This window comes from Podarcis gaigeae, assembly GCF_964106915.1.
Source record: "Podarcis gaigeae genome assembly, chromosome: Z".
In the NCBI taxonomy this organism is placed as follows: domain Eukaryota; kingdom Metazoa; phylum Chordata; class Lepidosauria; order Squamata; family Lacertidae; genus Podarcis; species Podarcis gaigeae.
Window position 1 is genome coordinate 4,540,444 of NC_139691.1, and position 13,942 is coordinate 4,554,385.

At 43.3% G+C, this 13,942-nt stretch overlaps 2 protein-coding genes across 8 annotated transcripts in view; one reads left to right on the plus strand and one right to left on the minus strand.

Annotated features, from left to right (window-relative positions):
• Nucleotides 1–1,494: 1,494 nt before the first annotated feature.
• On the minus strand, nt 1,495–7,342 carry NAIF1 (nuclear apoptosis inducing factor 1). 6 transcript variants are annotated; one of them, XM_083721874.1, is made up of 3 exons: nt 7,102–7,342; nt 3,488–4,134; nt 1,495–2,325 (listed from the first exon to the last, which is right to left on the minus strand). In XM_083721874.1, exons 2-3 carry the CDS (start codon nt 3,993–3,995, stop codon nt 1,913–1,915), a joined length of 921 nt encoding a protein of 306 aa, XP_083578000.1. In that variant the 5' UTR covers nt 3,996–4,134; nt 7,102–7,342; the 3' UTR covers nt 1,495–1,912. The 6 variants fall into 6 exon arrangements, with proteins under 6 accessions (XP_083578000.1, XP_083578002.1, XP_083578005.1 ...); XM_083721876.1 differs by lacking the exon at nt 7,102–7,342 and adding an exon at nt 6,925–7,025; XM_083721879.1 differs by lacking the exon at nt 7,102–7,342 and adding an exon at nt 6,679–6,858.
• Nucleotides 7,343–7,467: 125 nt separating this feature from the next.
• The window catches only part of SLC25A25 (solute carrier family 25 member 25), a 40,665-nt gene continuing 34,190 nt past the window's right edge, over nt 7,468–13,942 (plus strand). The window contains exon 1 of one of the 2 annotated variants that reach the window (XM_083721809.1): nt 7,468–7,969. In XM_083721809.1, the coding sequence (XP_083577935.1) occupies nt 7,658–7,969 (312 nt within the window). In that variant the 5' untranslated portion in view covers nt 7,468–7,657. The remainder of the gene's footprint in view (nt 7,970–13,942) is intronic. The other variant, XM_083721808.1, reaches the window with a different exon arrangement.

Sequence of the window (13,942 nt, forward strand, 5' to 3'; positions counted from 1 at the left end):
CCACGTGACCCGGAAGTGTCTCCGGACAGCGCTGGCCCCTGGCCTCTTGAGTGAGATGGGCGCACAACCCCAGAGTCTGTCAAGACTGGCCCGTACGGGCAGGGGTACCTTTACCTTTACCTTTTTTATATCTCTGCTGGGGCTCTCACCAGAGTACTTGTCCTAAACTTGAGTCTTAGCTACCAGGATTTCCAACACTTATTGCTAGCCATGAATAAAATTTGGAGTACTTTTCCTGTGAGAAAAAGCTAAAGCAGCTTTTTCTAATCTGATGCCTCCCATATGTTTTTGAATAAAACTCCCATCAGCCTCAGGCAACAATGGCTAGGGATGATAGCGGCAGCCAAATGTTTAGTCTAACTGGTGTTACAATACTTTTTTTTTTTTTTTTACTAAAAAGCTCCAATCAGGCAAGGCAGTAGGAGTTACAAACTGTCAACACAGAACACTCTTTCAAACAAAGGTGCTAGCCCACTTCTGACTGGGCTGCAGTAATTATTTTTATTGTTAATTATTGTTAGTTACTATGTTATGTGTTTTTATATGTAAACTGCCCTGGGATCCTTGGATCAAGGATGGTATAGAAAGTCAATAAATAAATAAATAAATAAATAAATACGGTGGTACCTCAGTTTTCGAACTTCTCCGTTAATGAACATTTCGGTTTTTGAACGCTGTAAATTCGGAAGCAAATACTTCGGTTTTCGAACACTTTTCGGAAGTCGAACACGCCATGCAGCTTCTGCTGAGTGCAAGATCCTGAATGCTATCTGTCACCTATTGAGTTTTCAGTTTTTGAACGTTTCAGAACTTGAATGGTCTTCCGGAACGGTCTATGTTCAAAAACCGAGGTACCACTGTAAAAGAAACCTGACCAACTTGTGTGACAGTTGATGACAAAAGCCTAGCCTGGTCGAATGCATAACCATCAAAGCTATTTTATTTTACAGCTGCATGTACACACACTTAGCTAACTATTCCAGTTGTGTCGCTATGCATGTCTAAGGAAGTAGCCAAAGAGCGAGCATTTTAAATGTAATGGCAGACATGGGGAGTATTGCTACGGCTAAGAGAAAATACTCCTCATTATGTACTCTGTTCTTCCCTCCACTCCTAGGGACAGATTTCTTATAAGAGTTCTTCAGAAAATTTCCTTCTTGAAGAATAGGGAGAAAGAATTCTTATTTATTTATATATAGATAGGAAAAAACTCATTATTTATAGGATTTCTTTGCTTGCCTCAGAAGCTCAATGGAATAGACAAAATTTTACTGTACAGCATGGGGGTCAGTGTGCTGTGGACAGTTTATGCTGAAATATACCTCAAATCTGCATTTTTATGACAGCCAACTACTTTTGAAAATGAATTTGACTGACTCCTTGACAATTAAAATGTTTGATGTTTTCTTTTGTTGCCATTATATGACAAAGGTAACGCTTACCTAAAATTCATGAAAATGGTCTTTCTTAACACAATAAACGAAAACAAAAAAGTTTCTCTTTTATATAAAATCTATTTTCCCAATTTTGAAAGTCCAATGTTAAATTACGCATTTGTCACATATGCTCTATGCAGGCCACATCTAGAAACGGTGCACACATTTTAAAAAACAAAAAGCAAGAGCAGAAATAATCCAGAATAGGTTTTCAGCCAAAAAAAAAAAAAAGGCAGGCACTGAATCAGTTTGCAGACACTGTCAAATACAAAGAAATACCCTGCTCGTTCTCTTGATCAAGTCTGTGCCTGGAAGGCTTCACTTCATTGCATGATGCCATCTTGTCCATTTTATTTCACTGAATGATGCCATTTTGTCCATTTTATTTCACTGAATGATGCCATTTTGTCCATTTTATTTCATTGAATGATGCCATATTGTCCGTTTTGGGCTGCTCTGCTGGGGCCTGAGGCCACCTAAGGAGCAGGAGCATTGCTCTGTAGAAACCGGCGGAAGTCCTTAATCATGGGGCGAAGGATCTGCACAAGAGCATTCAGAGCAGCCTGCATCCCTTCCATGGCCTGGGCTTGGCGCTCCTGTGCACATGCCTGTACTTCCTGAGAGCGGCGGATCATCTGCAGGAGGTCATTTTGCTGCTCGATGTTCTGGGCCATCTCTTTCATGTGGAGATTGGTCACTCGCTGCTCCTGCAGGAGCTTGGCCGAGTTCAGGGCAATGCGGCTCTTCAGTTCCTGAGGCTTCACAGAGACTTCTGCTTGTTGAGCCATCATCTCTAAGGGGGCCTCGGCAGTGACTGTGGTCGGAGCTTCTGTTGTGCAGTACTCCACAACACCATCCTCCAAACTATGGTATGTTGTCTCAGCTGGAACTAAGAAGAAGAGGAAGGAAATTTTTTTAAGCTACAATATTTATACGTTTAGATGATATTTTAATCTTTTTTCTATATAGAAAGTTACATTTGTTACTCAACAATTATATTCCAATTCAACAAAACTAGTGACTTTCCACTCAACAGAACCAAAGTTTATAACCCAAATTACATATACAGTGGTACCTCTGGTTACGCACTTAATTCGTTCCGGAGGTCCGTTCTTAACCTGAAACTGTTCTTAACCTGAAGCACCACTTTAGCTAATGGGGCCTCCTGCTGCTGTCGCGCCGCCGCCACACAATTTTTGTTCTCATCCTGAAGTAAAGTTCTTAAATTTCTGTTCTCATCCTGAAGTAAAGTTCTTAAATTTCTGTTCTCATCCTGAAGTAAAGTTCTTAACCCGAGGTACTATTTCTGGATTAGTGGAGTCTGTAACCTGAAGTGTATGTAACCCGAGGTACCACTGTAATTGCGTTTTAAGGTTCCATCATCTAATTTCATCTCTCTCCAACATGTTTCTTAATATATTCTGCTGTTTTTTTACACTTCAGACTTCGCTGTGGTCTTCACATAGCAGTTTACATAGTAAAAACTGGAACAATTAAAGCATCCTAAAAAAAATCCTGAAGTTTTCACAAGGATTTTATCTGCACTCTTTTGGAGGGATTGGAATAGAGAAGAACAAGGTAAGAGGGAAAGAAAACACAAAAGAACCAGTAACAATAGCACAAAAAAATGGTTTTGACAAGGCACTGTTGGTGATAACACAAAACAGCCTGGCAATGGTAAGAAAGATGTGGTGTGAGAAAAATCCATAATCTTGACTCAAACCACAAATGAGAAGATTGAGGGTTATCATCCAAAGTTAGTTCTACTTACAGTTGCAAACAATATTATTCAGCCCCCATTGCAAAGCAGGCTTATCAAAACTTTCAGCAGTTTGCAATGAGAAAATCAAATGAAAGCAATTGAATTAGCTCAACCCAATGGATGCTTCAAGTGCAGGCTTATTATCCATTACAGTATTTTCATTATTAACCATCAAATTTCTATACTTCCCTTCATTTGAGGATCACAGGTTAGCGTACAATCTAAGAAATTGAATAACTTTATTTCACTGAATGTTTAAGTTAAGCATTGTGTATAACAAGACACTCACTCTGAGTAAGGGTGACTGTTGTGGCTGCAGCAGTAATAGGTATCTCTGATCCATCTGAAGTGCAGTCTCCGGCAGGCAGGCTAATAATGGTGGCTTCCCCCAGCAAGTTACAGATACGCTGCTGCATGGGAGTTAGAATAACTGGAGCAGCTGTGACTCCTAATGGATCTTCAGCATCTTGGCCCTCAACACCTCCATCCTGGCCGTCACCACCTCCTTCCATTGCAGCCCGGACCTGTGCCACCTTGCGTCGCACCTCCGTCTTGAGATCAGACCATTTTTTCTTGACTTCAGGCAGCTCCCGGCGGCAGGTAGCAACAGCATTCACACGGCGTAGTATGTTGTGCCAAGCAGCAGCCTTAGCAGCCAGTGGTACACCAGCATTGAAGTGGTTGATCAGTAGGTGCTTGCTCCGCTCAAGCTCCTCCACAATTATCTCCACTTCTCGCTCCGAGAAGTTCATTTTCCGCTTTTTAGCCGGCGGAGCCGGAGGGGATGCCATTGCCATGGAATGTTCAAGTCCCAAAGCAAACTGGGTGCTGAGGGCCTTGGTAAAGTCCAGAGACAAAACAGGATATCAGGATGCCTGGGAAGGTTGAAATGCAGCTGCCAAGGACACAGATCTGGCTGCAGTAAACAACTAAACTCTAGAAAAAGTTGAGAAGCAAGGTTATTCCTTGTGACCAAAGTGGTTAGTGTAATAAAAACTTCTATAACCAGTTTACATGAAAGCAATAAAAAACATTCAATAAAATTTCCTAAAACCTTGATGTAATGAGATCAAAACAAAACACAACTCTTTAATACGAATAAAACTTAGTACACACACGCACACACAACCAGTCAAACGCACTAAGAAAGCTGGGGTAACCCTGGAAATTACTGAGAAGCACTTAAAGGTCATTGATCATCTCTCCACAATTTTCTTGAGGGAGGGCATTCTAGAGGGTGGGTGCTGTCACCAAGTAGGTGTCCTTTTGCATTGTTACCAAATACAATCCAGCAGAGGACACCCAGCAGGGTCTCCCTGAAGGACTAAAGTTTGGCTTTTTCTGTACCAGGAGGCAGCATTATCTTCAAGAGATGCACTTATGAATTATCAGTATGTTCAAAGCCATAAATTGCAAAGACTGGGCAGGAATATGTTACTACATCTTGGTCAATGGAAAGCAGTTGATTATTAGATTTATATGCCAACTTTTTGAAGATCAGTTTCAAAAGGGTTTTTCTGGGGAGAGGGGTTTCTGGTCTAAAATACAGAAAGCAAGTGGGAACAGTATGCATTATTGGTTTTGAAGAGCCAGGTGTCCTGTGTGCATGATGATGGGGTGGTGGATTTACTATTTAAAAATGGCAGGAGGCAGATGAAAGGGATATGTGTGACTGTGTTACTAAGACTGTGATTTTATGCACACATATATGGGAAGTCCCACTGGGTACAATGGGACTAACTTCTGAGTACGTAAGATTGGGATGGTGCAGTCCTGAAATTAAGGCTGCAGTTCAGTTCTAGACTCACCCTGCAGTAAGCCCCACTGAAATAAATAGGGCTTACCTCTGAGTAGACATGAATGGTATTGTACCATTTAAAAAATCAGTAATTTTTAGGGTCAATGGTGCTAATCAAGATAATTACAAAAAATGAGTTTCCTATCACAAGAGAAGTGAAAACTGAAATTTCATTACATCACACAGTATAATTTCAGTAAAAAACCCCTGAAATATAATGCATGCACGTCACTCACAACTTGCAAGTATTTAACTTACGTGTATTCGGCTGTACACACTTGGCAATAATAATAATAATAATAATAATAATAATAATAATAATAATAATTTATTATTTATACCCCGCCCATCTGGCTGGGCCTCCCCAGCCACTCTGGGCGGCTTCCATAAAAACCAAAAATACAATAAAATATCACACGTTAAAAACTTCCCTGAACAGGGCTGCCTTAAGATGTCTTCTGAATGTCAGGTAGTTGTTTATCGCTTTGACATCTGCTGGAAGGGCGTTCCACAGGGTGGGCGCCACTACCGAGAAGGCCCTCTGCCTGGTTCCCTGTAGAACCAGGCAGAGGGCAATCCCCCCCCCCCAGCTGTACACACTTGACAATTATTTTTTAAAAGGGTGGGAGTCCAGTAAAAGAACATTTGGCAATCCTACCTGCCATTGCACCCAATGTGTTTTGGCTATACACTATTTTGGCTTTACGTGCTATCCCTCTGGATTGTAACCTCCAGCATAAGCAGAGACCTGCCTGTATTCGTTTAATTTATGGGAGCAGAAGAGGAAGGGGGGAAACAAATAACAGTTTCCGAGGAAGGGAAAAAAATCAAATCCAGGGGCTGTATCCAACTACGCCTTGCCTGTGCCCATTAATTTCAATGGGGCTACACCATGCATGACCTATACTGGACACTCAAGAGTATACTGGGCAAGAGGAACGAAAACATACTGTTTTAAAATGCCAGTGTGATTTCTTGAGGGAAGGGAGAAGAAAAAGAACTAGTTTTAAATTTAAGAGGGAGAAGAAAAAAAGGATGACTATGGGGGTGGGGAAGAGAAAAAGGAAGAGGGTAAATTAAACATGATTTCTTTGGAAGTTTGTGGTTTCCGAGGAGAGGAGGGAGGAAGAATGATATGAAACTTCCAACCTTCAAGATATGTGCGGGCGGGTGTGAGCCACACTGCGATCTTTGGGTGAAGGGTTTAATAAATAATTTAACAAATAAATAAGAATTAAATATTTCTAATGGAGAATGAGGGGGGGGGGAGAATCAGCTGATGGATGGCAATATGTCAGGGATGCTTTAGTCGAGATTCCTGTATCGCAGCGGGCTGGACTAGATGACCCCTGGGATCCCTCCCAAGTCTACGATGCTATGATTCCGTGGACGGGAGTTTGCTGAGGTAAACCCAGCACAGGATAAAGGAGAAGATGGGCGTGAGGGGAAGGTTGAGGGAGGCGGCGGCAAAGAGCGCCAGAGGGCGCTGAGGGGAACCCAGGAAAGGCCCAACGCCTAGAAGGAGGGTGGGGACCCTGGATAACTGCCCCGCCGGCCTCAGGCGAGGCTGGAGCCCTAAGTGCCCTCAGGGGAGCCCCTTCCTCGCTCCCCATTTATATTTCCCAAAATAATAAATACTTTTTAAAAAAACACACAAAAATAATAATACGCAAATTGCGTACCCCAACTACCGGTCGAATCCCACACCAAAGAGGGCCTCTAGTCTGCGGCAGTGGCGTAATGGCTTCCAGAATCAGCGTCTCTTGTCTCTCCACTTTTATTGGACTGTCCTCCTGCCTTTCACGACCCGGTGTCCACCCCCACCCGCAACGCTTCGCTACTATTGGCTCGCTTTGGATTTGCGCCAAAGACCGCTATCCCTCGTCTAGCTGTTTGCCCCGCCTTATTAGACGTAGGGCACCACTTACTGGTTGCGTATTGGGTAACAGTCATGTCCATCATATGCAAATCACACTTCTCCACACCGCTCCGCCACAGTCTTGCCTATCATATTTGAAGTTCCGCCTCCTGCCTTTTCTTTGCCTCGACGCCTACTAGCTGTCCGTATGCAGTTACATTGGCCAATAGGCCATCCCCCTCCTTACCCAAATCTCTTTGTCCAATCGCTGCACGCCATCTTGCCAATCCTTCATTTTCATTGGCTGAGAGGCTTTCGTGCCGTCCTGCCCTTCTCATCAGAAAGCGCACGAAATGTGTATATGTAGTACTTTACCGGTACTCGTGCCTGTTAAGAAAGCCAGCGAAACACAGGGTTGGGTGGGTGGAAAGAGGCGGATGGGGGGGAGGAAAAGGACGCCCGAGTCACGTGTCGCCCGGCGCCCTGTCCTTTTGCGTCCCCGCCTTCTTTGGCTTCAAAGGACCTTCCATGCCCCCTTTTGATTGGTTAATAGCGGGCGTCGCGAGCCCCTTCCCTTCCCTCCTTTTTTTGCCGGCGGTTCGGGTGACGACACACTGATCTGGCCAACCAGGTGACTCGATTCCGTTACGTTGACGCAATCAGCCAATCAGCGAGCGGCGCGCGCAGGCCGGGTGGGTAAAAGAGAAAGAGGCCGGCTCCTTTGAAGCAGGCGCGGCGCCATTTCCCGGCGAGCCGCCGCAAGGGTGGGGGGTGCGCGTGCGTGGCGGCTGAGGTAACTGGGTATGCCGGCTAGCGCGCGGCGCTCGCTGGCTTCCCCGGTGGTGAACGGCGTCCTCTGCCAGTGCGGCGCCGCCGCCGCCGCCACGGCGACCCCTTTGAGCGCGGCGGTGGCGGGGGGCCCCGCCATACCCGCCCTTGATGGAAGCAGCGGCTCGTCCCCTCCAGCTTCTTTCGCTTCGCCCCCGGAGCAGGAGCGGCGCCTGCGGAGTCTCTTCCTCCAGCTGGACGTGAACCGCGATGGCGCGCTCTGTGTCCACGACTTGTTAATCGGCCTGCAGCGCCTCGGGCTTCAGCGCTCCGAGAGGGATGTGTGGGTAAGCCCTTCCGCAATTCCTCCGCCAGACCTGCTTTTTTCACCCACCGCTGCGTAGCACCTCTTCTCGAAGGGCCCGTGCCCCTCTTTCCTTCTTCCCGCCCCTTGTTCTCCTTTTATGATACAGCTTCTTTCGATGCTAAATCATTTGGGGGGAAAGGCTAATTTGTTGCAAACCTTAATTTAAGATAATAATAATAATAATAATAATAATAATAATAATAATAAAATTTATTATTTGTACCCTGCCCATCTGGCTGGGTTTCCCCAGCCATTCTGGGCTGCTTCCACAAAGACCAAAAATACACTAAGATGTCACACATTAAAAACTTCCCTGAACATATAAAAGATAATACGGGACCGCCTCTCCTGGTATGCCTCGCGGAGTACCTTAAGGTGCACAAATGACAACACTTTGGAGGTCCCAGGTCGCAAGGTGGTTAAATTGGTCTCAACTAGGGCCAGGGGCTTTGGCCCCGACTTGGTGGAACGCTCTCTCCCAAGAGACCAGGGCCCTGCGGGACTTGACATCTTTCCGCAGGGCCTGCAAGACAGAGTTGTTCCGCCTGGTCTTTGGTTTGGACTCAGTCTGACCTTTATGTTTCCCTCCCTTCCCTTATGGCTTTGATCTATGGGCTACTTTTAAAATGAGGCTGCATTTGAAATTGCATTTTAACCTGTATTTTAAACTGGTGTCCCCCCCCCCCATTATGTTTTTACTGTAATTTTACTGGTGTTAGCCGCCTTGATCTCAGTTGGCTCCCAGTACGTTTCCTAAACCGCCTCGACCCAATACAGTGGAACCTCATGTTACGGATGGGATCCGTTCCGGAGGCCCATCTGTAACACAGAACTGACACAAACCAAAGTGCCATGTCTCCACGCGACACGATTTAGTGCTGCTGCACATGTGCGATTTAACATTTCTGCACATGCGCGAGTGGCTAAACCCAGAAGTAACCCGTTCCGGTACTTCCGGGTTGCCGCGGGACGCAACATGAAAACACGTATCCTGGAGCGGACGCAACATGAGGTATGACTGTATACCTGAAGGAGCATCTCCACCCCCATTGTTCAGCCCAGATACTGAGGTCCTGCTCCGAAGGCCTTCTGGCAGTTCCTTTACAGCGAGAAGTGAGGTTACAGGGAACTAGGCAGAGGGCCTTCTTGGTGGTGGCACCCGCCCTGTGGAATAGCCTCCCATCAGATAGATATCAAGGAAATAAGCAACCATCTGACTGAAATTGCAGTTTTTAATTAGTCTTTATCGTGTTATGGTACAAGTGATACAAGAACACTAAGATGAGCCTGCTGGATGAGACCAGAATCTAGTTCAGCATCTTGTTCTCACATTGACTGATGTGCTTGTAGGAAGCCTGCAAGATGTGCAAACCGCTCTCTGCCCACCTGCAATCCCCAGCAACTGGCAACTGGTCCCAACAACCACTGATAGTCTTGTACTCCATGAATTTGTCCAATCCTCTTTAAAAGCTGTTCAAATTGGATGAGAGATGTATAAAACAAACACCATTATACCAAGCTATATACAAGTATATAGCTTTATCTACTTGTTCTAGGTGTTAATTTATAATAACCTGATTCCCAGAGCAGCATGCGTATCATATCATTAGTGTAGAATCATAGTGGCATGGTTAGAGTTGAGCTATAATGCCTTCAGCTTTTAACTGAGTTAGTATTAAGAACGCTTGAAATATGCATATGAAGCCAGTGTTCACTGCTTTTTCTTCCCTTCATCCAGGTAGCTGCACATTTCTGAAGGTTGCTGTATTTATAATTCATAATTTGTAAATCTATCAGTTGCAGCTGATAGTGGATGGACTGCTGCCTGCCACTTCATATACGGATGCTCATTTTTAGTTGATAATATATGGTAGGACAATGATGTTTTCCTAGTACAGTATATCTTTAATGAAGCTATAGTAACTTTCTCAACTTTTTAAGTTGGCGGAATTCATTCTTTTGCAGCAGAATACAGCAGATGGAGACAATATTCCAACATCATGTAGTGGTGGTGGTAGGAAGCCTATGGCAGTGATGTGTAGAAGCATTAATAAGCATTTCCTTGTTTTCACTTCTGAAATGATGTGAGGGGCTATGGCTTTTTTGTTTTTGTTTTGTTTTTGTTTTGTTTTTGTTTTGTTTTTACTGGGGTGTCTAAACCCTGGGTGCCCAATACAATCATGCTATTATCATATAATGGTCATTGGTCATAGCAGTCATTTCTATAGTCAATTGCTTCCTTACAACATTTCATAGAAGATTGTTTACTTGTAGTGAGCAAATACTGTTTCAAGTTGCTGAAGGTTCTTCTTTGCCTGCTGAACCCAACATACCATACATTTACCTTCCTATAGCCTGTCCTGAGCTGGCTTCCAAAGCAGGCACATTCATAAACTTAATACAGCATGTGTGTGTTGTGAAACTTAACAGTTATGCTTACTCCCAGCACAGAAGAGAATTTGTGCTCTGGCATTTTACATCCATGTGCATGTATTTGCCATACATTCTTGTCTCATTCAAATTTCTAGGATTCTGGGAGAATCATTACCTGTGTGCATGATTTAACTTTTCTTTTCTCCTAAGCCACCTCAATTTACACTCCAACTTCAATCACAGCTTTGTAGTACACCCCTATGAACAGGTTAATGCTACAAACTGACATAAGAATGCTAGGAGCCATGTGGCTCTATGGACCTCGGTTGTGGGTGCTAAAACAAAATGTCTAGGCGCCCTTCTTTTTGTTCTCCTTAACTTCCTGTATTTAGTGTGTAACTAAAAACTGGCATGTTCTCATATGCAAAATAAGGGCGGGGTGGGCAGTGGAAATCTGGTTCCTTGGCTAAATTGTTAGTTTGTGCTCCAGCTAGTCTTGACCAGTGCAACATGCTTTTTCCTGGCCATTCTTTGTCACATCTCTGCTGTCACATCCTCCCCAGAATTCTGCTACCACCAAAATTATATCTCTTCAACACCTACTTGCTCTGCATCCTATATATTCAATATGAATTTATATGTAAAGCTCTGCATTTAGTCCCTTCCTATTTTTCTTAGTTCTCACTTCCCAACTGACACAGAGCCCAAGTACATGTATTTGCATTTGTGTATAATTCACTATTGCTTATTTTTTAAAATATAGATTGTAAGCACCTCAGGGCAGGGGCCTGTATATTTGGTTTAGTTAGTTACTCTGTAAAGTGTCATGTACACTAATGGTGCTATATATAAAAATAATAATACATCCCATTGGATGGCTGCAAGCTTTTCGTAATTATCAATCATATGTATGTTTGGGCTAATACTATCTAAAATGGAAGCAGTCTGTTTCTCTTTCTGACAACACATATCTGGATTTAGCAATGATGACTTCCAGGTGAGGATGTTTCTCAGGTAGACTTGATGCAGCAAGTTACAGTTGTCACCATTTATGGCAGGTCTGAGAAACCTTCATCCCTTCAGATGCTGCTGGAGCTGATGGGAGCTGTAGTTCAGCAAGCATGGTCAGTGGTCTGGGATAATAGGAGCTGCGGTTCTGCAACACCTGAAGGGCCAAAGGTTCTCCACTGGGGGATAATTACATGTGCAGCCTTCTTCCTACTCCATCATTTTTAGTTCCAGAAACCATTCTTTATGGAAGTATAGACTACTAGAGCATCACAAAGATTGATGCTGACTAGCTCCTTGGGAGCCACTCCATGAAAACGTGTTCACTTTTAGATCCATTATTTTCTGGAGGCACAAGAGGGCAGTTAGTATCCTCGTTTCATATTTTTAAAGACAGGCATTCCAATCTCATGAGCCTTGTGGAAAAATAAGTGTCTGCATTGCTACTTAGAGCAATTTCAGCCATTCCAAGACAAAGAAACGTTCTGTGCTTTACAGAAGATGGCATGGTTGGGAAAGCTGCACTTCGGAGTCATGGGGAAGCTGTTCTGGAGGAGTTGCCAATAGGGATACCTGTAAGAGGCATGAGGTGCTGAGATAATCAGTGTTAGAAACTGAAATATAAAAGCTAGGAGCCAAATGGCTCCTGGAACCTGGAAAAAACCAGAATGGCTAGTTGCCATTCCCTTCCCATCCCATGTAGCAGCACTTTCTTTCTTTCTTTTTTTGAAATGCATGGACTATCACACAAATCAGTGACAAATTGTTAATATCACATTTTAAATAGAAATTCTTAACTGGACACCACAAACATAAATGAGGCTCAGCCTCAGCAATAGTGTATGGTGTGTGTGTGTGTGTGTGTGTGTGTGTGTGTGTGTGTGTAACAATTTCTACATAGAAATAGATTCTACTGAAGTCAAAAGGGCTTACACCCAGGCAAATGCAAAAGGAGAGTCCCAATTCCAAATTAACTTTTTTTTTTTTTTGGTGGGACTGTCTAAGCAGCTGGGCCTTCAAAGTCATGTTATAATTATATGAAAGGTTCTGGGTACCTGGGATGCCATATTTACTGTGGCAATTTATTATTATTAAAATTTGCATATTGCACTATGAAAAGGCAGCCAAATAAAAACAAGTGAAAATGAATCAATCAAGTAAAAATGAAAAGGTAGCCAAATAAAAACACTCCAAAAATCTTCACAAAACCAGGTATAGTAACTAATGGACAGGGAGCCCAAGGCAAGAAAGATGGTAAAGTAGGAGAGGGGGAATTAAGGCATGAAAGGGTAAAAATGAGAAATTAAACCTCAGGAGGAATTTCACAGGGCTTAAGATGAATATAATGTTATGGAATTCAGATTGTAATACAATAAAATGCAATATATAAGAAACAAAAGAAGCAATTAGGGCACAATTTAGGGGGGGGGGAAGGTTGTTTTCAATCCTGATCTGAATTTGCCTGTTACTCAGAAGTAAATCACAACCAAGTTCAATGGGGCTTTTCTCCTCCCCCTCCCCTTTTTAAACCCATGTACGATGTGCTTTTAATTTGAAATATACTTGCCAGTTATGATGGTTTAAATAGTGCATGTTAAAGTGTTATCTACCTCAGACTCTCACAGTGATGGCTTAAAACCAAAACAAATTTTGGAGTGGGTTCATTGAAGGACACTTAAGTCCTAGGTTTGCAAACTGGACACTCAAGGTAGTGTCTCTGCCATCAGTTGTATAGGGCTTTAATATGTATTAGTTGCGGTGCCAAAATGATAAATTTATATGAAGGAAAGTGGCTTGTCTCCAGAGTGGAAGGAAAGGATGATCTTTTTCTGCCTCCCTACTTCCAGCCACTCTAGGAAGAATGAAGAAAATATCCTCTTAAGAATATTAGGGGGTCAGGCAGGGGAAGCATGACTTTGTTTTTTGCAGTCTTCAGATGAGGACTAGACCATGTGAAAAATGAACATAATATTTTTAGTTGGTGTTCATTCATTTTCAGCTTCATATTCTTGTTATTAAAAAGAGCACCTAGACATTCCATTGTTGTACCCATAACCTAGGTTTAAAGTGCCATTCATCTCCTAGGTTTCATATTTCAGTTTCTAACACCGGACGTTCCTTTTAATTTCCAGAATTTGAGAATCTCTTAAAACATTGAAGTATTAATGTAAGCACCACCCTCCCCCTCCCTTGATAGGTGCCTTCTCTTTTAAGGGGTGCTTTCTTGTGGAAATACAGTCAATGAGACTCTAATATTAGGAGATTCATCACAATAAAACAAGCAGATGTCAGATTTCTAAAGTGGGCTTACATATGCTAAGTCTTAAAATACTAAAATATTTCTCCTAAACAATGGGGGTTGGGGGAAGGAAGCAGGTTCCCAACCTCTCCAAAGCAGCTTTCCAGGGCCTCATTTGTCAAAAAAACAACAAAGCAACCTCCCCACTCTTCCTTGATTCTCTCCCCCTCCTCTCCCAAAGCAAGGCTCATTTTACTTAAAAGTACACCCATACAGCGCCTCTTCTCTTCTGAAATAAGGTGGGAAGGAATCCACCCCTCTTCTGTCTAGGAA